Source organism: Myotis brandtii, unplaced genomic scaffold, assembly GCF_000412655.1.
Source record: "Myotis brandtii unplaced genomic scaffold, ASM41265v1 scaffold1087, whole genome shotgun sequence".
NCBI lineage: Eukaryota > Metazoa > Chordata > Mammalia > Chiroptera > Vespertilionidae > Myotis > Myotis brandtii.
In genome coordinates, this window is record NW_005353698.1 from 202232 (window position 1) to 228852 (window position 26621).

The 26621-nt window shown below is 37.2% G+C and overlaps 1 protein-coding gene across 2 annotated transcripts in view; it reads left to right on the forward strand.

The window, feature by feature from the left end:
• PPP3CA (protein phosphatase 3, catalytic subunit, alpha isozyme) overlaps positions 1-26621 on the forward strand; it is a 326408-nt gene that overhangs the window by 132756 nt on the left and 167031 nt on the right. For both annotated transcript variants that reach the window (XM_014542987.1, XM_014542990.1), the window contains exon 2: positions 25066-25266. In XM_014542987.1, coding sequence (XP_014398473.1) covers positions 25066-25266 — 201 coding nt within the window. The remainder of the gene's footprint in view (positions 1-25065; positions 25267-26621) is intronic.

Sequence of the window (26621 nt, forward strand, 5' to 3'; positions counted from 1 at the left end):
ATTGAGGTATGATCCCTCTATTCCAACTTTGGTGAAGGTTTTTATCAAGAAAGGGTGTTGGATTTTGTCAAATTCTTTTTCTGCATCAGTTGATATGACTAAGTTATTTTTATCTCTCAATTTGTTTATGTGATGTATCACGTTTATTGATTTGCAGATATTGTACCATATATGCATCCCCAGGATAAATCCTACTTGGTCATGGTGTATGATCTTTCTGATGTAATGCTGGATCCGATTTGCTAGAATTTTGTTGAGGATTTTGACATCTATGTTCATGCAGAATATTGGCCTGTAATTCTCTTTCTTTGTGTTGTCTTTATCTGGATTTGGTATTAGGATAATGCTGGCTTCATAGAATAAGCTTGAAAGTGTTCCTTCCTCTTGAATTTTTTGGAATAGTCTGAGGAGGATAGGTGTTAGTTCTTCTTTGAATGTTTCGTAAAACTCCTCTGTGAAGCTGTCTGGCCCTGGGCTTTTGTTTGATGGAAGCTTTTTGATGACTGCTTCAATTTCTTCCATAGTTATTGGCCTATTGAGATTTTTAGACTCTTCCTGATAGAGTTTTGGAAGGTTGTATTTTTCTAGGAATATATCCATATCCTCTAGGTTGTCTATTTTGTTAGAATAGAGTTGTCGATAGTATTTTTTAACCATCCTTTGTATTTCTGAGGGGTCTGTTGTTATTTTGCCTCTTTCATTTCTGATTTTGTTTGTTTGGGTCCCCTCTCTTTGCTTCTTGGTGAGCCTGGCTTAGAGGTTCATCAATCTTGTTTATCCTTTCAAAGAACCAGCTCTTGGTTTCATTGATCTTTTGTATTTTTTTTTTTTGTCACTATGTTATTTATTTCTGCTCTGATCTTTATTATCTCCTTCCTTCTGCTCACTCTGGGCTTTTCTTGTTGCTCTCTTTCTAATTCTTTAAGTTATAGAGTTAGATTATTTATTACCATTTTTCCTTTTTCTTTTTTGAGGTAAGCCTGTAGAGCTATAAACTTCCCTCTCAGGACTGCTTTCACTGTGTCCCATAGATTTTTGGATTATTGTGTTTTCATTGTCATTCATTTCCAGGATGTTTTTAATTTCTTCTTTGATCTCTTTGGTAACCCAATCATTGTTTAATAGCATGTTATTTGGCTACCAAGTGTTTGAATTTTTTTGATTGTTTTTATTGTGGTTTATTTCTAATATTATGCCATTATGGTCTGAGAAGATGCTTGATATGATTTCAATCTTCTTGAATTTGAAGATACTTTGCCTGTGCTCCAATATGTGGTCTATCTTTGAAAATGTCCCATGTGCACTTGAGAAGAATGTATATTCTGTGACTTTGGGGTGAAATGTTCTTAAGTGTTAATTAAGTCCATCTGATCTTGTGAGTCATTTAAGTTTGCTGTTTCCTTGCTGATTTTTTTTTTCTAGAGGATTTATCCAGTGATGTCAGTGGGGTACTAAAGTCCCCTCCTATGATTGTATTGTTGTCGATCTCTCCCTCGTTATCTTCCAGGAGTTTTTTTATGTATTTGGGTGCTCCTGCATTGGGTGCATATATGTTTACCAGAGTTATATCTTCTTCTTGTATCGATCCCTTTAGTATTATGAAGTGGCCTTCCTTATCTCTTGTTATGGCCTTCACTTTGAGGTCTATTTTGTCAGCTATAAGTATTGCTACCCCAGCGTTTTTTTTCTTCATTTCCATTTGCCTGGAAGATATTTTTCCATCCCTTGAGCCCACACTATTAATGGATTTTCAAATTATTCTTCAAATAGCATATTTTCCAGATATATTGATAAAATATTTAGGGAAATTTTAAGCACAAAATGATAAAATTGTAGCATTTCAAGATTTGTGGCAGTGAGTCTAACCATTATTCCCCATTCTTATGCCATGCAGCAAAGTGGGAATATTAACATTGATTCTCCAATATCTAGCTCAGTGACTGACACATAATAGGCTCTTAACAAAAGCTTTTTAAATGAATGAATACACTCAAGTTTTCAGCAGATGTTTCTTAAAGTCCCTTGTGTTTATTTGTGATATAAAGGAGCACATGGGTATCCAGTAAAAGCTGTGGAAGGTATGTAGTGTAGAGAACATTCTTTGTTGCCTGCTGATTGTATATGTCTGATTTGAGACTTTTTTTCCAAGTATAATTCTGCCCATTTCAGCTCCGAAAAGTTATCACTTTTTTCTTCACATCCATTCACTCCATTAGTTCTGTTTCTTTTTCCCAGAGAGCAGTTTTATAGTTTAATCCCCAATGCTGAAATATTCTTATTGTGTTTCTATCTTATCTGGATATTGGATGAACTATAGTTTCCATTGTTACACATTATTTTTTTGTTTGTTTGTTTTCTTTAAATGAATTGTTTCTAGAAAGGAATTTAAACTGTGGGTAATTATTATTCAGCCTTCCTAGTGTTTGTGAAAACAAAAGTTGACCTTATACAGTGAGGAGCTATGGGAAAACTTGGGTGTAACAATTTTTTTTTTTTAATTTTTAAGTGAAGGTAAAAAGTTTAACATGAGGGCGGGTGAGTATGCTTCACATATTAACTTTCCACATATTAACTCCCCCCAAAAAATTCTCTAAAATAATGCAATTTTTAAGGACTTTTTCTTAGAGTAGTTAATAACTCTCCCATTTCTTTCTATTTTCCCTTTCCTTCCACCAATGCTTATTTGCTAAGTGTTCTTTTTGATGAGCTCTTCTTCAAGAAGGGGGATTAGCCTCAAGCTCCAGAAGTCAAGAGGAGTAGTGGAACCATCAAATTAATTTTCTTATTCCACCTCAACAAACCAGTCCTTACTTAACGTGTACATCCCTTTAGGATCACCAAGGGTCACTGGTTGGCCTACACCCACCCTGTGTAGGAAGTGGAAAAGGTCCAAGGTTTGACTCATTCAGTGGAGACAGAATTTTGGCTTCAGCTTCTGACTCATCCAGACACTTTGTGCAATACCCACATTGTACAACTGAATGCACAGGCTGCCTTATACTGACTTCTGAATTAGAAGTGTTCCTTCCACAACTGTAGCCTGGGGAGTGCCCTTGGGGTTGAATAAACAGATGAAATGGTTATACTATATCAGAGGCGAATACGCAAAGCCTCTATGTAGCTTGTATTTTCAAAATAGAAAGGGATCTGGAGCCTCTGGTTTTCTCCTTCATTTTACAAACAAGGATACTGAGCAATTCAAAAGTGAAGTTGAATATAGCCTTTCAGTTGCGGAGCCCTGCCTGAACCTTTCTGCCTGAATCTATCAGCCTGCTAACTTGAGGACCAGTAAATGTTTCACACTATCTCATTCACTCAGCATAGAGACAGAATTAGATTTGGTAGTCTAAAAATGGAGTATGTTTCAGAAAGATACTTTGAATAGCAATTTTATTTAATAAATTAGGTAGTTTAGCATGATATAGTGCAAAGAATTGAAACCAGATTTACTTGGGTGTATATCCAAACTGTGTCATTTAATGTTAGCGTGAACTTGGACATCATATTTAACCTTTTTCTTAATCTGTCAAATGGGGACAATAAACACTTTTTTTATATGGTTGCGGGAAATCCAGGTCTCAAACTCAAGTAATCAAAACTCTTTACACCAGAGCAAAGTGCTCCAGGGATCAGTGAAATCCATATAGAATGTCTGGCCTCAGTTTACATACTATAACTAATTCCTGCAACATATTTTAGAAATATTTCTTAGAGCTAGTACAATTTAATTGATTTGTGCTTGTATGATTATTGAAACATTATTTTCCCTGATTATTGAAGGTCTATTATTAGTATTTGGATAACACTTAGGAAAGGGATTCTTCAGTAGCTTCACTTGCAAAATGCTTTCAGATACAATTTTCTATAGATATATGTGGCAATGTTAGCAGTAGACTATTATCAACAGGACATTTTGCAGCAAATGAGCATTTCTAGAGTGTAGTTTTGAAGGATTCATATGTTTTTGGAATGCAGAACCTACAACATTGTGATCAGTTAAATTGGTTAAATATAATTTATAGCCCCATGGCTAGCAAAAGTAAAGAAAATACAGGATTCAGAAAAGTGTAATGGTGCTCGTTTGTTATCACTACCAGTTCCTTAATTTGGGACAATGTCATTCATTCTGCAAAGGAGAGGAAATCTATATAATAAAAGCCTAAGTGACCATTATGGCAGAACGACCAGTCGCTATGATGCGCATTGACCACCAGGAGGCAGACACTCAATGCATGAGCTGCCCCCTGGTGGTTCGTGAGCTCCCACAGGGGGAGCACTGCTCAGCCAGAAGCCCAGCTCATGGCTGGCGAACGCAGTGGCAGTGGCAGGAGCCTCGCCTCTATGGCAGCGCTAAGGAGCAGCTAGCTGAGTGGTAAGGAGGAGCAGCGAGGCAGGTGGTAAGGAGTGAGGGGTCCCGGACTGCAAGAGCACAGGCTGGGCTGAGGGACAACCCCAAGTGCACAAATTTTGTGCACCAGGACTCTAGTACTTTATATAATTGAAATTCATTTGGGGACCATGTTATTATTTCCCTGACATGGTACAATGACGAAAAAATATGTTTCCCAAAGAGACATCATATGTAATGCTGTATAAGTTATTAATGGTGAAATGTCTTTCCTTTGCATTCATATGTGAGTCAGTCAAAAAAATCACCTCAAAAAGCACCTTCATTATTAGATTCTTCTATTTGATAGTCATTGTTGGCACAAAAGTTCAAGACCTAGTGATTTTTTTCTTTTAACTAAGATATTTGTTTAATAAAAGATCCTCTACATTTGGTGATACAAATTTAACCTGTTAAGTATATACAAGCCAAATCTAATAAAAGAATTTGAGAGTTGTTTTTTTTTTAGCAAAGAAGTACATAGTTACACTTGATTACATTGTATTACATTAAGAATAAAAACACTTGCTTTTGATATTAGAATAAAAATTGTGTTCTAATATCTTCTCTTTCATTTTAGTTAAGGAATTAAATTACTTTAAATGAAAATGAAGGAAATGACTAGGAGGAAAATTGTTATACCTAGTTGTAGGCCTGTGCCTATCCAGTGTGCTAATGATTTTGCAATTCTATGCAGTCAGAGCTTATCCAAATGAGACTTTCATAGCAAAATATGGATTTATTTGCATTTGATCTTTGGTTATTTCAGTGAGTTCTGTCAGGCGATTTTGCTGGCTAGTCACATCAAGTAACTTACCTGAATCACTCTCCAGGTCACATTGGCCAGTTACAGGGAGCTGTTGCAAGTTACTCTGCTATGGGAGGAGTCACATTCTTGAGTTTTAAATTTTGTTTATCTAATGTGTAGAAATAGAACTTCCTCCATGGCGACATTTAGCAACACTGAGGCCAAATGTATGTTGTGGTTTGGGAGTAAAGGCCTATAATAATTCTTAATCTCTTTCCTGGTAAATCACAATTCTGGGAGCTACTCTATTTTTTGTTTGTTTTTGCTCTCATTTTAACAAGTCTCACAGTAATAATAGTATGCACTTATTGAGCCCTTACCACATGTCAGTCATCGCTCTAGTGACATGTATTTCTTAATCTTCACCATAGCCTTAGGCAGTTGGTGCTATTATCATTCACGTTTTACTCAGGCATGGTGAGATTAATCATCCAAAGATGGAGAACTGTTAGGTAGCAGAAAAAGGAGCTGAACCTAAGTAGTGGGGGGTCCAGAGCCCTGGGACAACCACAACTGCATTACCTATACTTTTTAATGCAAGTCCTTGAAATAAGGAGCAGTTCTTTTATTTGAGAACATAAGTCCATTGTAATTAGTTTGAGTAAACACTTGAATAATTGACCGTGTTTGTTTGACTGACATGTTTAAAGGTTGCTTTGCTGCTTAGTCACAGATCTTGAATGCCAAATAGTGGTTTTGAGAGTGGGAGAAAGACTCACATCCTGTCTGTCAAAAAGCAAAGCTTTTCTTTCCTTTGGTTGGATTTCTTTGGTTTCCTTCTTCCTTAATTAGCATTTTAAAGAAAAATAGCACCTGCCTTTGACAACCTACAATTTGCAGGAATTTTCAGATTAATGTCCTGAGCTTTAGTAGAGAGGGCATGGGATTTGGAGTCAAGACTCAGGGATTATGTCTTGGCCTCCACACTAGCTGTGCTGTCTTCAACATGTAATGTGAACTCATTGTTATTATTCTCTTGATCTATAAAATGATGAACATAGTTATACCTATCACATAGCATTATTGGGAAGATTGAATTAAATCATACATATAAAAAGAAATGTTTAAAATGTAAAGCATGTACACATGCATTTTAATGTTTAATAATTTTTTAAGTCGGAAGTCTTATATTCATAAAATAGTTCTTAGTTCCAAATGACATTTCTCACTGTCTAATAGAGCAGTCTAATTAACACAAGTAGAGAAATTTTGAATTGAGATAGCTTATGAGGAATTTATTTATCCATTATTGATGTGAAGACACCTAATACCATTTAGTATCTTTAAACCACATTGAACTTAAACCAATATTAGATGGCTGTGGTCATAAACCATAAAATAAACATGTGTATTATAGACTAAAAGATGTTTACTTTTATTGTATGGCAGTACACCATTCAGTATGATGCAAGTATTAATAAATAAATATATGAGTAAATGTCAGGTTTCCCATTCTTTTAATTTTATTTTGGTTTGGAAATTGATAGCTAAATGTACTATGTCTTTAGCTAAAACTAACATGTTTATAATTTTGATTTAAATTTTGGTCCAATTTTACTGATATCCTCTGTTAATAAGTATTCATGTCTGTGTGAACTGACTGACTCACTTTGTCAAAATAGTTGAATTGGTTATTTGTTTAGAGTAGGCTTTCACAAAACATAGTGTCTCATGAAGACTGATTTTTTTGGGAAAAAGGTTGGGAAATGAGGCATGATTGGTTTTCCTCCTAGATAGTCTTAAGATAGAATAGCACATTCAGATCTCAGAAAATTTGACATAAATAAGCTCATTTAACCATGTTTAACATAGACATTCTACAGCTTTTATTTCCCCCCTGAAAATGTATTTTTATAAAATGTCTATTAGCCCAGAACCTAAAATGCTTCTGTAAACATAAAGTCTGATATTCTTGGGCCCTGCTGGGTGGTTCAGTTGGTTACAGCGTCATCCTGTGCACCAAATGGGTTGCAGGTTCGATTCCTAGTTAGGACACATACCAGGGTTGTGGTTTTGATCTCTGGGGTATGTGCAGGAGGCAACTGATCGATGTTTTTCTCTCACATCAATGTCTCTCTCTCCCTCTCCCTCTTTCTCTTCCTTTCTTTCTCAAATCAATAAACATATCCTTGGGGAGAATTAAAAAAAAATGCTGATGTTTTTGGAATGCCCAGTGGTTTTGGGGCTTCTATGTGAATTGCTCCTCTAAACCTTCCACTGAAGTCCCATTATACTGATAATAAGAATTTTTTATATGCCCATATGATGAATACAATTCTAGAATATGTTCCTGGAGAGCCATCTCATTGGAGGTGGCTCTCCCCTCCTCAGCTCTTGTCATGCTCGCAAAAAAAGAATTCAGAAGAATGACAGAAAACAGTGTTGAAGCAAAGGAAGCAAACTTACTAAGGAAGCAGAGCAACTGGATTTATTAAGAATACACTTGACATAAAGTACAAATGGACAGCTCAGCTAGTCGGAGCGCCTGCCTGGGGGGAGGGGAGGTTTTGAAGGATTTTATGCTTTCCCCCCCTATAGGTTTCAAGGTTCCCCTGCCAGATAGGCTAGATTTCAAAGTCTCCCTTTTACATTGTAGCAGCTTTTCCCAGAATTTACGAGAACATCTGGCGATTTTATCTTGGCAAGTCCTAAGACTGCTGACTTCTTTGTTCAGTGGGTGAGATAAATTCCCCTTTTTTCTCCTTCCCCTCTTCCTGCCTTAGCAGCTCTCTTTCCTGCCTAATATTCCCCTTTCAAGTGATACCATCCAAATGCTTTTGGGGGTTTTGTTATTTGTCCCCTGGACTTCAACTGTCCTTGGGTTTAGCTTGGCACAAATGGCATTAATTGGCTCTTTGTTCTCTATTTTCCCAGGCCATGATGATTTAAGCTATGTATTCTCTGGTTAGAGAGGAGAGGTATAAACCATTTGCTCTTAAGTGTCCTTGGTTGGGGAAGACAGGATCTTGCAATTCATAAGCTGACTGCTAGCTGCCCAAACTGTTTGGCCTTGTTTAATTTCTTTGTCTCAGTTTCCTCATTCCACTTGCTCAGGAATTTTCCTAGGTTCTTACTATCCTGCTACAATCAGACAGCCATCTTGGGGCCGTATTTAATGTTAGCTGGCAAGATTAAATTCCTTCCTATTAGGCTGTATGGTACAAACATTCATATAATACTCAGGGTTTTTTGAGATAATAATGTGCAGTATGTAAATGAGAGTTTTCTGATGATACAACACAATACTGGCATACAAAACAAACAAAAATATATCCTATGGGAATTCACTGAAGCACAATAATAACAAATAATAAAAATATGTATACTTAAAGTTGAGTTCATACTTCATACCAAGTTGAATGCACTGAGCACTTTTGCAAGTATGGTCTCGTTGTTATCCTTTCAACAGCCTCTTAAGAGGTAAATATCTCCAATTTACAGGTGAGGGAACTGTGGTTTCTCAAGGAGTTCTTAACTTTGAGTGCCAACCAATATCCTAGGAACTATGCTAAAATTGCCAAGGCATTTTTGCTGATTTTACTCCCGGCACTTTTGGCGAAAGACAGGAGGTGCGCGATGGCGCTCCCTGGCACTCTAGGGGTTAAGGATACTAACTGTTAAAGTCAGAATGTGAAGATAGGTGATTAGGGACTTCAGAATTCACGACCACTGCATTTTGTGGCATTTAGAGCTCATTCTGCTCAAATTTTCTGAGGATTGTCAATGACCGGAAGACTCATCAGCCTTTTAAGGAGTAAAGATTTGGGACGCAAACTTGAGACAAAATCTCAGGCCAGTCTGAGAGGTGGCTGATAGTCATTGATGGTAAACGTTTGGGCTTTGGCTAGAACCCACACTCAGAACTCATATGTGGAAATACTTTGGACCAAGCCCTCAGAAGCCAAATTACAACAAAAAGCTTGTGCCTTTTACAAGCTGGAGAGTGAACCAAATTTTCCTTGTAATACTTTAGTCTTTTTCAAACTGGGAGCCATTAAATAAGAAAACAGAAAAGCTAAATAAGATGTTCAAGGAATGAACTGCATTTGGATAAATATTACTGCATTTATAGAATTATGTGATGAGATGTGAATCATGTATCAGTAAATCATTAGACAATGTTTTTGAATGATTGCTGTATTTATCAGGGTAGGGAATAGTAAACTCTAAAGGAAAGGTCATTTTTCCAGGGATTCCAGAGAACTAGATGTGTACTTTGGGCTGTGCCTTTAATTATCTTTGAATTATTGGATTAGTTCAACAATTTTCAACCTTCTTCATCTCATGGAACACAAAAACTAGTTACTAAGTTCAGTGGCACACCAAAAATTATATTAATTTTTTAATCTGAAAAACAAATAGAGATAATTTTTATTAATTCACACCAGACGGCTATTGTTGTGTTGGCTGTTGTCTTTTTTTAAAGGTCAACTTGACTTTTCTTTCTTTTTTTTATTCTCACCTGAGGACATGCTTTGAGAGCTGAAGGGGTGAGAAAGAGAGGGAGGGGGAGAGAGGAGAAAGAGAACATTGATCGGTTGTCTTCTATATGTGTGTGCCCCAACCAGGGATAGAACCCACAACCTAGGTATGTACCCTGACCAGGAATCGAACTGGCAACCTTTTGGTGCACAGGACAATACTCAACCAATTGAGCCACTCTGGCCGGGCAGCTGTTGTCATTCTCTTTTTGTTTGACAATCTATGGGAAAAGAGGTCAGTGCCCCTGACTGAACAGTCAGGTATTGCATGTTTTAAAAATTCTTGTGGTATACCAGTGTCACTAGAAGTCACCTCTTACCTAGAGACACTAGAGCAGTGATGGCAAACCTCTTGAGCTCGGCGTGTCAGCATTTTGAAAAATCCTAACTTAACTCTGGTGCTGTGTCACATATAGAAATTTTTTGATATTTGCAACCATAGTAAAACAAAGACTTATATTTTTGATATTTATTTTATATATTTAAATGCCATTTAACAAAGAAAAATCAACCAAAAAAATGAGTTCGCATGTCACCTCTGACATGCGTATTATAGGTTCGCCATCACTGCACTAGAGCAAGGATTAAAAGCACAACTCTGGATGCTTCCATGTCTCTGGATCTATAGGGTGGTGGAGGCCTGGGGCAGGGGGCAGGGATGAACTATAAGTGGTAAATGGGAGAAAAAAGGTGACATATGTAATACTTTCAACAATAGAGGTATGTTTTATTTTGTCTTTGTTTTTTAAAAAAAGACAAAAACACTTGAGCGTTGAGCCTGGGGACCTGGTGTGAACCCCGCTGTTCCCCTACTTATTTGCTGTGTGAACTTGGTAAAGGCATTTAATTTCCTTGTGCCACAGTTCTTGCACATGGAAAATGGGATAAGTAGTATCCACATCACAGGATTTTTGTGAGGATTTAATGAGATAACACATATAAGATGTTAGAATGGTGTCTGGGATATAGGAAGTACTATGTGTCCGTGAATATTTTATTATTTTAATTGTTATTATCACTACTACTCATTCTTTGAGCCTCAGTTTCTTCAACTAGAAAAATAGGGGGTTACATTAAATGATATTTAAGTACATAATGTCAGATTTATGGATATTTCTTGAACTTAGCATAAAACTTTTCAATGATTTGTGTGGTATCTTCTGGGTACTAAAGTATGCAAATTAATACAGGCAGCAAGTGCTTTGTGTTTTAAAGGCAAAGAGAAATGCAAAACAAACACAGAGTAAGAAAACAACAACGAAATAACCGTGTTTTGGTAATCAAAGGACTTTTTATAAAGCATTGGACACTCCAGGATGTGGAGTTTAGATAGAAAGCAGGCTTTGGGTTATTTCTGAAGTTGTGACATTTGAATAGGGATGATTAGGAGGTGGCATGCTTTAAGAGGTGAGCAAGGTACTTGCTGGTTACCATAGTAACTATTGATCTTAGCGGCTACTTATGAGCTATTTACTACACCAGCAATGTTCCAAGCACTTCATAAATATCAGTGTATTTTATCCTGGATTTACAGACTCAGGAACTGTAGCATAGGGAAGTTAAATTACTTGCCCGAGATCATACCCTTGGTGAAGCTGGGATGTAAACCTGGCTTCTGAGTTCCTGCTGTTAGCCCCTCTGCCTTCTTATCTCTGAAAAGCTTGAAGAAAGGTATGCAATTACTTGGAATACTTAGAGTATTGAGTATAATTGGGCATGGCCAGACCACTGGGTTTTGGGATAAAATAAATTAAGAGGCGATAAGTAAGGATTTGAAGAAATACTCTGACCATCCTATATAATAAAAGGCTAATATGCAAATCTACTGAACAGCAAAATGACCTGTCACTGTGATGCGCACTGACCACCAGGGGGCAGACACTCAACGTAGGAGCTGTCCCCTGGTGGTCAGCGCTCTCTCACAGGGGGAGCACTGCTCAGCCAGAAGCCAGGCTCATGACTGGTGAGCGCAGAGGCGGTGGTGTGAGCCTTTCCCACCTCCGTGGCAGCGCTAAGGAGCCGCAAGCAGGCGGGTGGTAAGGAGCCAGGGGTCCCGGACTGCGAGAAGGCACAGGTTGGGCTGAGGGACCCCACAAGTGCACAAATTTTGTGCACCAGGCCTCTAGTTATCTTAATAATCTGAAGAGCATAGTTGAGGAACTAGACTGGAATGGTTACCATATTAATGGCGAGGAAGCCTTGAGAGGCAGAAATCTTAGCCTCTTTAGGTCAAGGACCTTCTGACAATCTTATTAAACTGTGGACTTTCTCCCCAGAAAAATGTGCAGCATACAACAATGCCATAGGATTTCAACAGTTTCACAAACCCTTTTATTTACTTGATGCTTTCTATAGCTTGGTTTCCTCCCTAATGATAATTGTATATTTTCTTAAAAGTATTCAGTTTTTCTTTATTTTTTGTTTGTTTTGTGTTTCCTTTCAGTAATCATACTGTGGAAAATATATTTCTTTAAATGCTTGTCCTTTAATTACTGACTTTTACATAATATAATTTTGGCAAGTTCTTGATGATTTAACTTTGTATCCTTACTGTGTGAATGTATATAAATAAACTAGAGGCCCGGTGCACTGATTCATGCACCGGTGGGGTCCCTCAGCCTGGCCTGCGGGGATCGGGCCGAAACCGGCTCTCTGACATCCCCTGAGGGGTCCCAGATTGTGAGAGGGTGCAGTCCAGGCAGAGGGACCCCACCGGTGCGTGGACTGGGCCTCTAGTATGCATATAAGATCTTTGGTTAATCTCTTCCCGCCCTCCCCTCTTCCCTCTGAGATTCATCAGTCTGTTCCATGTTTCCATGCCTGTGGTTTCCACTCCTGTGTTGAGCGTCTGCCCCCTGGTGGTCAGTGCGCATTATAGCTACTGGTCAGCCAGTCAGCCAGTTAGTCGGTCGCTTAGACTTTTATGTATATAGATGATTGCCATGTAATTTTCTGTAATTTTCTTCCTTTGTTGCCTGTATATAGAGGTGGTGATAGATCTTGTGGCCAGTAGGTAGTTTCTATAGTGATCCACGTTGTTCTGTATTTATTCGTGAAGAACATTTTGTTACTTGAATAGCTGTATCTAGATGGGGGAATTATTTGGATGAGAGAGAAAGAGAGAGAGAGAGAGAGAGAGAGAGAGAGAGAGAGAGAGAGGGAGGAGGAGGGGGAGGGGGAGATATCTTGTTGGCAAAATGCAACTGAAATGGCCTCTTGTGGAGAATCAAATTCAAGATTCTGTCTTTGCTTCTAGGACAGACTGTTTTTGTCTCTTGTGCATAGAAACCCTTATAGTAATTAGAGTCTAGAGGTAAGGGAGTTCAGAAGAGGTTGGGGACTGATTATCATTTATTTTGTTTATCATTTGGCGTGAGAGTAGTAATTGGGTCCCCCTTGGTTATGTGGGGAATAAGTATTGCCAATACCTGTGGGAAACTGCTTCTAGTAAAATTCACATGCTATTTAAGATTTTGCTTTTTTTTTAAAAAAAAAATACAGTCTAATTTGACAATTTGGTGAGCTGAACTCAAATTTGTCTTCCTCGGGTGGTAAACCAATTGTTTTCTTTCTTCTTTCTTTTACATTTCTCGTACTTTTCCTGCAATTCGCACTGTTGAAGCCGTCACTGCAAAGTAAAAGTTATTTCTTTGTACAAATGTAGACATTCTAAAAAATCATGATGTTTTTGACCATTTTGTTTTGAAGAATATTATCAGAAAACTTCAGAGGTTTCTCTACGTTCTCAGACGTTAGGCTTATAAAGGAAAGTTGCTTTTAGTTAGTTTGTTTGCGGTAATGTAATGAATAGAATCTCTGACATTTTTCTTTCCCCAATCCTACTCTACATATCATTTCAAGAATACACCTAATATATAGAATATTAGCAAATGAAAGACTATGTTGAGTTTCATTATGAATGAATGTACTCTATTAGGAATGTGGACCTTTTCACAATTTGAATTTTATTTCAAAAGGAATTGGCTATATATATAAACCTTTATGTGTTATGATTAGGGGAGGAGACATTTCACTGAAAGTGAAATGATCATTTGAGTGAATGTATCTCTTTTAAACATTAAATCATTTGAAGTTGTATTTAATGAAAATATATGAAAATTATAGTCCATCTTTTCCTCTTTTTAACAGAGTGTATTGTCTGTTATTGTTGACTAAGTTACATTTATGAAATGTGGAATGTATATCATCATAAACACCATGACTATGCCCTGATATCCCTAGGATTTTTGTGAAATATGGAACTGTATACACAAATGCTCACTTATGCTAGGTCACCATCCTTTTCTCTTTAGTTTATTGGGAAGGTTCCATTTCTTTCCTGTGGAATAGGGGATGTAGGTTTTGTGGTGAATGTTCTCACCTATGTTCAATTTTTTATTGCCTCTGGGTGAGTGATTGAGCTGTGGTTGGTGAGGATGATGGGGATCAGACCTCTGAATAAGTGGAGCAGTATCATATATTATGGGACTTAAACACACACACACACACACACACACACACACACACACACACATACACGCACGCGTGCGCGCACATTCATTGAGTAATATACCCTATTACACCATTTGATTTGTGTGTGTGCATTATTTTTCATCTGACATATGCTATATCTTAAATTTGTATAACCTGTAGTTCTGTATTTAATCATAATTCTTTTTTGAGTAGGAAACTATGGCAAGAAATTATTTTAAATGTTGTGGTAATAAAGAAATGCCATCTTTCTAGTCTGCCAGTTGTGAACTCTGCACTTGTAACTTTAAGGAAAACACTCACAGTGCTGTGTAAATGACTCACCATCATGCCTAAGTGAGTGTCTTTAACTTGGACAATGACAAATTTAAGGAACTGAAACTCTTTGGATGTTTTGGGGAACCATAACCCAAAGTCATATATCATGGGGATTATGTTGTTTGTCATTCTTTGTGTGCTTAGCATGAGTTAGATAACCTAGTTTTTAGGTATTCTTGAAAGCTACATTTCACAATAAATTTTTCATTTGTGTCTACTAGTAAGATTTGGATTTGCTCTGAGTGGGGGTGATAATTCATTGAGCAGGTTCTAAATAGAGGGGAAAGGAGGCATTTCTCCTCCCAAGTTATTTCTGACACTTAGAGATGCTGATTAAATGTTAGTCTAATAAAATGCACTTTCTTATGGAAGCTAAATTCTGTAAGTATATATTAATAGCATTTTTATAAACTAGAAAAATGCTATTTTGAAAGGAAATATTTGAACTGCTTTCTGAAATTCCATGGGATAGCCCTTGATGAGCTAAAAGCACCCAAGCATTATTCTAACAAGGTAGTATTATTTTTATTGGGTCAATTTTACATCATAAATAACACATTTTATTGATGACCCTGTATTCACATATGGCATTAAAACATTTAGTACTTCCAACTTTTCTGGTGGCTTTTTCCCCCCTTCCCTTTGCACTTTTCTGTTGCTCACTTTAGACAGTGTCTATCTGTTTCATCTTGGGGATGAGCCTCTAGCTGCCCCCCCCTGCCATCTGGCACCCATGGTCTCTTTTCTGTAATGAGTATTGCAAAAGAGACATTTATTAAATGAAGGTGTCATTTTCTGAGTTATTTTGGCTATTGACTATCCTTTTTATAATTACATACTTTTAGATCCGAACAAGGCCATTTTTAAAAAATTCTATCTTCTTAACCTATTTCTAGTACCACAGAAATTGTATTCAAATTTTGAGTGAATGAGGAGAAAAAAAAGTTTATTTTTTAACTCATTCAGAAACATATTGTGTGAACATCTATCAAATGTCAGACCATTGGATTAGACTCTCAGTAGAACTTGAGTGTTAATCATTCTACTTAATCTGATGTTTTGGGAATAGTGAAGTTGATTGGTTCATTTAAAGAGTGAGATTTGCCATTACCTATAAATTTGCAGTTGGTATTGTAATCCCAGCAATCTGTCTCCCTAGTTATTTGAGAATTTCTTCTATGCAAAAATATGCCCTATATAAGAGCAAAAAATCTCTCTTAGGGGTGGTTCTTTATTGAGGAAGGGAGTGCAGTCTGTTGCAACTTTATATGAAAGTAGCCATTTTCCACTTGGTAGATTAAGACATTCACGTTTGACTTAAAATCAAAATTGATGTACATTTTAAAGGAAACAAATGAAAATGAAGCTTGAGAGGATACAGTTGTAGATGGTATTCACTAAAGTATTCTAATTTTTAAATAGACATGTGAAGATTATGATTCAGGCAGTATACATTTGAGGGGTGAGCATTGGGACCTTCTGTATGCTTCTGTATTATTCATGTGAGTGGATGGTTCTTAGGGCGGACCGGAGAGAGTGGATGAGAGCAGTCTGGTTATCAGAATGGGGCAAACAGTGTAAGTATTACTGAACCATGGAGAGGCCCAGAGGACCTGATGTTTCACTACGGAGCCTCTGGGGAGTAGGGAGCACTGAGCCACGGCAGGAGGAATTAAATACAAACCTGGGAATTTAGCTCCCGCCTTGACTCTTGGGAGAATGACTCTGAGGTGAAATAATTTTGATCTTTGTTGTACCGTGGCACACAGGTATTAGGCTGTTTGCCAGATTTATTATTCTTTAAAAAACAATCAGTGTTTATATGCAAATATGGTAACACAGTAACATCCTTTAACTGCCACTTAGGATTTACATTATTCCATATCATTTGGGACATAGATTAGCCATTTCACCAAAACCTTTTGAAGAAAAGAAAGTGTATTCATTTATTACAAAAGTTATTCTGATGCCTGTAGGTGTTTTAACCATAGGTGAAGGGGACCGTGGGCGGCCATGTGTGCATAGAAATACATAGGCATCTAGAGCTGAATGATGAACTTGAAAGGAAAGAGTTGTGTGTGGGCATAGATTGATTTTTTCATATCAACTTAGAAGTTTAGGATTGAAGGCTGAGATGGCACATATATGTTGCAGGTTTGGTATTTCTAATTCAGAGATTACCAAAGTTTTTATTTATTAAAGAATTGCTAATAAAATAGTTCAACTCAAATATAGGTAAAGTCTTTGCTTATATTTCATATCTTAGGCCATTGAGCTGAGGTTTTCTGAATAGTAAAGTGCGTCTTGGGTTAATAAAGTTTTAGCATCCCTGGATACTCTTCATTTCTAAGGGATAATTATCATGTTCAAAGGGACTGAGTCACTTGGGAAATAAATTTTACTTGCCTTAAAATTTCTTGTTTGCTTCTTGATTTTAATCTGTTCCTGTGACATAGCTCCAGAAAAAAAAAACAAAAAACAAAAAACTGTTCAAGGCCAAAAAATAAACAAATAAAATGCCCTCTGTTTAAATTTATCCTAGTGAGTAGAATTTTATACATTACTGTAAGATTGCTATTCTAGAAGTATAAATACTTCTTGCTGAAAATATTGCTGTAATCACTTCATTGAGTAGAGAGATCTAATATATTTGAGGGGATCAAACTTGCAACCCTTCAGTGCTCAGGCCAATGCTCTAACCACTGAGCCAGTGTCAAGGCTGACTATACATTTTCAAATTTAAAAACCACTATAGAGTAAACCCTTATAAAACAACACATTTTCAGTTATATATTTAAAAATTTTAAAGTATTTAGTTTAACTTAAATTAAAACATTTAATATTTAACTAAAATTCTTAGCCTAATCTATATCATATATACCATATATTATATACCATATACCACATATATATATATCATATACCATATATCACATATATCACATATATCATATATATCATATATATCATATATCAATCATATATCACATATCAAAGCCAGTGCATATAATTTTGTTTTTGTCATGTACATGTATAAAATAATTTAACTGGAGTGGCTCCTATGTTAATCACTGGACTCGTGCCTATAACTTTTATATTTTAACAACAAAAAATCAGCTTTTATATGAGGTTCTTAATAATGCTGAAATATTTTGAAACACTTAAAACTTTTCTCAGTCTTTCATGTTGAATCATTATTACATAATTTATTATGTAACCCATTTGCAATTTTTCTAGTAATTAAATGAACTAACCAAAGAATCAAAATTTAAAAGGATGTTTTTGATAGAACTACCCAAGACTACTGTGGAGGGGGTGTGGACTGTCACCCTTTCCCATGTCCTTGAGTTTTTAGACTCATTGCATAGTGGCCAGAGAATGAGAAAAGCTGTATATGCAAAGAATAAGGAGCAACTATAGAACAATAAGCATATTTAAATTATTTTAAAATGTAGATAATAAAAAATTCTCTAGTTGTACTATTGAGGTACTATTTTTCACTAATTATTTATTAATCCCTTATAGTTAGAACAGTAATTTTTAAATTAGTTTCTTATCTTTATTAAAGAATTACTTGTAGCACATTTTAGATTTAGGTTAAAAAAGTACTGTGTATAATATAAATTCTGTAAGCCAAAGCAAAAAAGATCACCTATTTTAACAAATGCTTTGAGTACCATAGTGCCTTTTTATTAACACCTTTGAGAAGTTACATAAAATACCATTGTGCTATATTTGCATGTAAATTTCAGGACAACCAAATGAGCTATTATTTGTTAGGAAAATGATCAGTACATACACTGTGTCTAATAATGAACACATTTTAAGGCTCAGGATTTGCATGGTACTATTCAGAGGGGGGTGATAAAGAGGTCTTTGCAAAGGATGGACAAGGTCATCATAGCAGTAGGAAAAAACAAAAAACAAACCCGTACCAGTTAATTAATAAATTGGAGTTTTACTTATACACCTGATGTGAAGAATTTTTTTAGCTTAAGCGGGACCAGATGTTTTTGTTTGCAAGATCAATATTCAGCCACACTTGAGATAGGCAAGGATATTTTAATTTAACAGGCATTAATATCTATAATGAAAGTCAGAGACTTTCAAATAAACAAGTGACGAGTGTCTATAGGAATAGCATAAGTAGGATCCTAATAAGTTTCTACAGTTTTTCTTGGAGGCTAGCTGAGGTGAAGTTTTAAACTCTCCTTCACAACATAATTTGTATATCTTTGCATATAAACATTATGTGAATGGATGAACATGTATCTCCATACTGATAGAATTTTTTTCAATCCCCTAAAAATATAAGTCAAACCTACTTGCTTGCTTAATATTTGAATCCAAATAAAATTTAGTGAAAAGCCACTAGTGTTTCCTTTTGCAGATCCCTTCGCTCTTCATTCAGAAATAGCATCAGATTTCATGTATTTAAATGACTGATAATGGAGCTACTTATGTGTATTTTAGCTGTAATATTGTATCTTATAGCTAGCATGTTTTATTTTTTATTACTTACCTTAAAGGCAGAACCTCATCTTTTGGAGCCATCTGAAAAATTAGATATTTATTCTATGTTTTAGACAAAAGAAACATGCAACTGCATCTAAGAGTTTCTAGGAGCCTAGGCATAACCTTACCCTTTGTACTCCACAAGCATCTATAGACACAAGACCTCCCCCACATGCCAGTCACGTCGATAGCCACAAACCTCGCATATCAACTCTGGTCGCCCAGTTTTAAAATCAGACTTGTTAGTGGCATCTCTGGGTTTGTAAAGAAAATTTATGGTAACTTAAATTCGTAAATATTCCGGCGCATATGGAAGAAATGGGGATGGTTTCCGCTTAGGAGGCATGGCAGTTAACTGGTTAAGGTAGATAAAGACATTTTTTTTCCTTAGTGCTTACATTATCTCTTATTTTCTTTAAATTTTGTTCTTTGGTTTTGCAGTTTAACACATTTCCAGCCATTTCAAGCACACACTAATAATTATTCCACATAGTAAGCTCTTCAGAGTCTGGTCTGCTTATGTTTGTCCTCTGCCATTCACTTCTCACAAGGCTCACTGCCTAGTAGTGAATAAGTACTTAATAGGTGCTTGATTATTGATTGATTAAAACAACATGGTTTGATTAGAATCATAGTTTGAGACATACACAAATGTCCAGGAGGGAATAGCAGGAGTGTCAATATGGACATCAGGCCAGAATTTGTTTTAAGTTGCCTCTGACATGTGATATCCTTAAGCTGTTCTCTTAACATGTGCTGACCTAAGATCTTAGACAGCCCTTGTGCAGACAGTAGCCACATGATATATGGGACAAGAGCGGTTCCTGCACACGTTCAGATTACAGGGAGGGATGAAATAGACATGTCTGGACTTGCAAAGACATTACATCTGCTGTGGTTGATTGACATGGACCGTGTTTCGGGGGGTTGGGGGTGTTAAACCACCTGGTGTTTTTTTCTATTTTTTATTGAATTTATTGGGGTGACATTGGTTAATACATTTCTATATAGGTTTCAGGTATACAATTCTATGATACATCTGGAACTACCTGGTGTTTTATATGCCTTTACGTATGGTAGAGGTCGGTGGATCTCAATCTGGACTTTACATTATTATACCTGGATTTCTTTAAAAACGTGCCACTGCTCTGGCCCCACCCCAGCCAAGTCAAGCCAGGGTTTCCAGGAGATGGGCCTGGGCATAATTCGTTTTTAAAGGCAATTCCACTCTGCAGCCAGTTTTGAGATTGTTGGAAGTTTTACAGGAACCAAAGCTGGAAAAGAAGAAAGATTATAGAATACAATTTCCATTCACTCTATTCTCATTTACTTGTTGAGAAGGATGCACTGGCCAACAGTAATCTAATACAAGCCATTTATGCAAATTTAAAAGTTCCAGTGGCTCTATTAAAAAAGTAAAGAGGAATAGCTGGAGTTAGTTGTAGTAATACATTTTCTTTAGCCCAGTATCTTCCAAATCTTATTATCTCAGTGTGTAATCAATATTAAATATTTAATGAGATATTTTACATTTTTTCCTGGTCTGAGGTGTTGTAAATTTCGTGCCTATTGTAGACTTGAAGTGCATCTCAGTGTGGACAAGCCATTTTCCACGTGTTGAACAGCCATACCTGTCTAGTCAAGTCCGTATTGGCCAGAGCAGATCTAGAAGGGAAAGTGCTGGAATACAAACCAGGAGACTGAAAGATGAGTGATGGTGTTGCCACTGACGAAGCTTTTGACCCTGAACAGTTCACTTATCCTCTCTCTGGGCTTCAATTTCCTCTTAAATATGAGAGAGGTCAGGGGTCAGTCTAAATTGGGAGTTTTCTAATTTTGTCACAAAAAGCCCCAAGATTTTGTGAGCCATCCTAAAGGAGAAGGGAGGCAAGCAAGCTGCTTTTGGTTCTTTTTCCCTTTGGGTATACTTGAGTTTTCAGATGTCATTTTATTTGAGAGAAAAAAACATCATTTGAAAGCAAAACAAAGATTTCAAAAAATCACTCAGCTAAATGTTCTCTGAAGTTATGTGATTCTCTCTTGTCAGCATTTATGACAGCCTTTCTGGGGAGAGGTCAGGCAGCAGGTTTCCTGCTTTTCCTCCCAGTGAAGGCATCACCGTTGACAATGGCTCTTGAATATTTCCTATCAAATAATAGGAATCCCTTCAGTAGTGGCTAACGTGGCTCAGCATGGCTACGGAGGCACACTGTGGTTGTCTAGAACTGACCCAGCCCAGGTTGTAGGAGGAGACCCCTGACTCTCCCTTAAGGTATGGTCCCCATAGTCAGCCATATCCCAGGGCTGGGAATACTCAGGCCATGGCTATGTGGCTTTCTGACCTGAAATGTGCTGTTCTCCTGGTGAATGAATAATTGCCAACAACTTCAGTCATTGTTATATCGATGCCAATATTGGATGTACATGATTTTGGTTCCCAGACCTGTAACCTGTTTCTATATCAGGTAGATGAATTCTGGTGGCAACGATAAATAGAAAAGAAGCGGTATCTTATCCAGTTCATTGGGAATCAGACTCTGCCAGATTTCCATAATCATTGACATGGGAACTCAGTCCTAGTCAAGTATATTGTTTGCCTTTTAAAGGCTTCTGTGGTGGTTTGTGTTAGGAGTCAGTCAAGGACTTATACGTCCCGAATTTTAGCTACTTTGCTGTTGTATTTGAGGGGAGGGGGGAACACCTGAGTGGGAATCATGAAGTGGAGAAAGCTGAGAGGGTTTCTGTTTTTAGAATGCTGCTAAGAAGTCTATTATAACACCATATTCTGTACTTAATAGGTAATTATCAGAAAATCGTTTTTGGAAAGCTTCAGCCCAAATATCAACAAGTTTTTCTGAATTTTTACTAGCACACACAAACTTAATTCTTTGAGTCCTGGCCTGCTCATGTAGCAAAGAAAGCAGGTGCTAATACTCAGAGCAAAGGAAGGAAGGGGAATCCGATTTTATTGTATCAAGCATAGCCACTTTTACAAGTTAATGAAAGAAGTGTTTACTAAGCACATTGGTTTCTTCAGTCTAAGTAGCTTTTGCTCAATATTTGGCACCGGTCAGCATGTAGGAGTCCAGGTGAACAGGGAAAGCAAATAAATGTGACCTTTGTAAGACTGGTATTTTCTTTATGAAACCAAAGGGTGCACAAACACACAAATATTAGCCCACTCTTATTTCTGTGCCAGAAAACTTCTCTCCACTGACAGCATCTCTGCATTTGATCTTTGGCATCCTTCCTGCCATCTTGGTTCCCTGCAGGCCTTGCATCTGGTTCACTGGTAAAGCGCCATCTCATCAGTGCCCCTACCATCCATTTGGGAACAGAGCTTCTGATTGGTCTTTTCTCTCCCTTCGTGCTCCTGTTTACTTGGAACCAGCTCCGGTATCTCAGAGCAGGCGGTTTTGCCTTAGCCAGTTACCTCAGGATAAGCAACTATGGGAGGTAAGAGATCTGCTGTGCAGAGTGGAGCATCTGTTATGCAGCGATCTTAGCCTTGGAGAGAGTCTAGGGACTTGGAGAAAGTCTACTTCATGAAGGTGATGCCTCCCTGGGGTGCTCTCCTTTGGCCTCTCACCTTCTTAAATGCTTGGGCTATTTCAGGTTTAATCCTTCGGTCTCCTTAGTTCAGCAAGGCCAGCGAGTGCCTGGCAAACATCCACTGCTTTTATATGCCTGTCAGTAAATCAGCCTCCTTCCCTCTGGTTCTCCTACAATTCTTCCTGACAGTTTTGCAGAGTCACCTAAACCTCCACAGTGTCCAACTCATATCTTGGTAAGTCACTAAAAAAATAAAAAATAAATCAGCTCTTGTCTTTACCCTATGTGTCCTTCTGAAGTTTTCCCCTTTCCACCCCTATCCTATATCTGGGAAATTTTGAGGAGTCGCCAGGTATTTTCTAATTTCAGACCATACATGAAGACTTAAAAAACTGTGGCCATTGCAATGGTTTCATGTTTTCTTAACAAAGGTATGTAGATATGTATTAGGCAAGAAAAAGGAGGTAGACAAAGAAACAGGATGAACAAAATCTCCAAATGCCTCAAGGTGAATGACCAGATTTCCTCTTTTTTCTTCTCTTCGTCTTATTCTTAATTTTTTTTTTTAATTTCACAGTATGCTTTGGAATTAGACATTTTGTCTTTTATTTTATATCATGTTCTGTATTATAAAGCTATTCTACTATCAGTCATTAAAATGATTTTTGAAAGTAAAGTAGTCTTTATAAGAAGCACTACTCAGTATTTGTTAGAATTTCAATTCTAAAATGTGAATAGCTCATTATTTTTTTTCTCTGCACTGTTTTAAGTACTTTCTAGGAAACACTGCAGAGTAGTTAACACAGTAATACTGGCATCAGACCGTCAGAGATTATACTCAGTGGGTCTATGTATACATCTCTAGGTGCTTATCTTGGACAAGGTGGTTCCTATTTTTGAGCATCAAGTTTCTCTCCTACGGTAATGTTATGGGGACTCAATAAGTTTACATATAAACACATGTACATAGGTCTTACTCATCTTACAGCTTTACTGTTCTGACTTTATTATCCCAACATTGTCTGGCATAAAATAAACACTCTATAAATACTGGCTACTATTACTATTTGCTTTAGTTACTATAACAATTGTCAGGTAGATATAATCCCCACTTTACAGGAGAGGTAACAGAAGCCATAGGAAGATGTTTAACTTGCCCAGGGTCATACAGCTGGTGAGGGAGCAGAGCCAGGGCTTGCACCCAGGTCTGTCTGACCACAAAAGCCACACGCTGTTCCATGGAGTGTGCCACTGCCACTTTGTTTTGGGCAGCAGGTTAAGTAGATATGCTTGGATTGTTAGGAAAATCAAACTTGCTTCCATTAGTACAGGTTCATTTCCTGATTTTTCTTCTCACTTAAGTGGTTCTAACTTCTCTTGCGTAACTAATCTGTGCTATTAGAGTGCACAGAATTTCTTGGCCTAGGTCTACCATCATTCTTGCTTCTTTGAGGGCCAGGTTTATTCCTTAATATCAGGTGTACTTTTGCAGAGAGGAACCGTCATAAGGGGATGTTCTTACGCGTATGGCATAATGCATATGGCAGATGAAAATTAGATGAAGCTGTGTTTAGGCACCTTTCAGATATTTCTAATAGATTTGAATAGTCCAAAAATGAACCCTCATGTGAAATAGAGAAATAATGAATTTCCCTTCCTGAAGGAGCGTATTGGCCATTTACAGAAATATAATATTCATGATACCACCTCTGCCCATGGACCTGGGAGTCCTGTCGTGGTTCATTGTAGTTGTTTACCGAACATCCTCCAGCTGAATGAGTGGAGAAATGGATGTATTCACCGATGTGAAGAATGACAGTAGCTGTAGAAGAGCTTCTTACCTTAAGAAGGCCTGGGGGTGTGGAAGATGGAATGGCTGGGTGTAGGTCTGCACAGTAAGAGGGTTGTCATTGTACCATATTCCTAAATACCTGTGTCTCCTTCCTGACATCATACTGTCCTCTTACTGTTCATGATGTTCCTTCAGTACATACACACACAAATGCTGGTGCTGTTCATTTTTGCCTTTTTGCTCTCAGATTCCTGTTCTCCCCTGAAGCAGTGAGTCTATACATTTACTCAGCGATGTGACTCCAGGTGAAGGGGCGATCTAGTCTCCAGAGCTTTTCCCATTTCTCCAGTCTCAGTGGAGGAGCCTGCTTTCTAGTGGAGACATGTCTTTGCTCAAGTTGGTTATGGTTGGATCTATAGGAAAGATTTTCTTTTGCTGAATTGATTTTTGCCTAATAGAAGCACATATCCTGTTTTCTTATTAAGTCAATCAGCATCTTCAAGATGCAAGAAATAACTGCCAACTTCCTTTCAAGCAATCATATTACATCTGGAATCAGAGGAAGTCTTTAATTCTTGAGAGCCCTTGATCATTTTAATGTGGGAACTTTTAAAATACTCTAATAGGTGGTTAGTGATTAGGATAGATATCTGGTGGTTATTCCTGAATCTTTTGTTGTTGAGTTTTGGCTAATGTAGGATTCTGACTTCTTCTCTTTCAGCTGTCCCATTTCCTCCAAGTCACCGGCTTACAGCAAAGGAAGTGTTTGATAACGATGGGAAACCTCGTGTGGATATCTTAAAGGCACATCTCATGAAGGAGGGCCGGCTGGAAGAGAGTGTTGCATTGAGAATAATAACAGAGGGGGCTTCCATTCTTCGACAGGAAAAAAATTTGCTGGATATCGATGCACCAGTCACAGGTAAGACCTGAGGGTGGAGACTGCCCACTGCATCCATACTTTGTTGTTTTTAACATCAAGTCTTCAAATAGCATAGTTACCTAAGAACTAAAGATATGATGCATATATAAAAATACTTTAATGTATTAAATATCTATAATTTTGTGATGCTTTAAAAAAATGGTGTGCAACTTAGAGGTGATGAAGATATTCCAAAGTAATACTTTAATTAAGAAATGGTATTATTTGTCAGTAAAGCTAACTGACACACAGCACACAAGATACTCATCTAGAATGATTAGACATATCGTATTGAGGCTTCCACAGTGGTTGAGTAAGAGACTGAGTTAAAGCAGTGGCTCTCAAAGTGTCATCCCGAGACTCACATCATCATCATCATCATCACCACCACCACCACCACCTGGAAACTTGTTAAAATGTAAACTCTCAGGCCCCACCTCAGAACCACTGAGTCAGATTCTCCTGGGTGAGGCCCAGCCATGTGTTCTATCAAGTCCTCTGGGCGACTGATGCACATTAGAGTTAGAGAACCCCAGAAGTTGAGACAGAAGGCCGATGCCTCTCCTCTCTATAGCATTGTGTGCCTAGAAAATGGGTCTTTCATTTGTGAGTGTTTTTGTTCTGTTACCTCTAAAGGGCAGAAACATATTTTGCCTGAATGTAACTTCTCTTAGACCACAATAATTAAATCTTGTCATAAAATTTTTGTATGGATATAGAGGATCAAATATTAGAGCTTTTGATCTACCCTTTGTTGAGTTAGTAAACTTGCAAGTTTTCATTTTTAGAGAAACTATGAAACAGTTCTTTTTCTTAATTGTCATCATTCTGGGAAAGGGACACTTATTTAGAGACAAAAAATTGTCCTTTCAAAATAAAGGGGACATTTAAACATATTTCATTTCCACTGCTGATCGCTTCTTTCTTCCAGATCATCATCACTTGTATTATTGGCCTCCAGTTATACAATCGAATGTGACAGTTAAGAGAAAGATAAACTCTATTGAATATCAGACTGACTTTCCTTTGTCAAAATGTCCCTAATGATTTCTGTTCCAAAGAAATGGACAATGTTTACTTTTGTTGTTGTTGGCAAATGCTATTTTTCTTGTTTATAATTCAGGAAAATAATAAATGTGTTTGGAGATAGGCAGCAGGAGAAATCAACTCCGGTTGTGTTAACTTCGTGTTGGACCAGCCGCTATCATTATGAACCCCTTGCCATGTGTTAAAATGGAGTTATGCACTGTTATCTCCAACTCAATGACACTGTTAAAATATGAAGACAAAACAAATGTGAACATGCTATACTTTTTTAGGTACTAACATACAAATTTTTTTAGTAACTAAATATT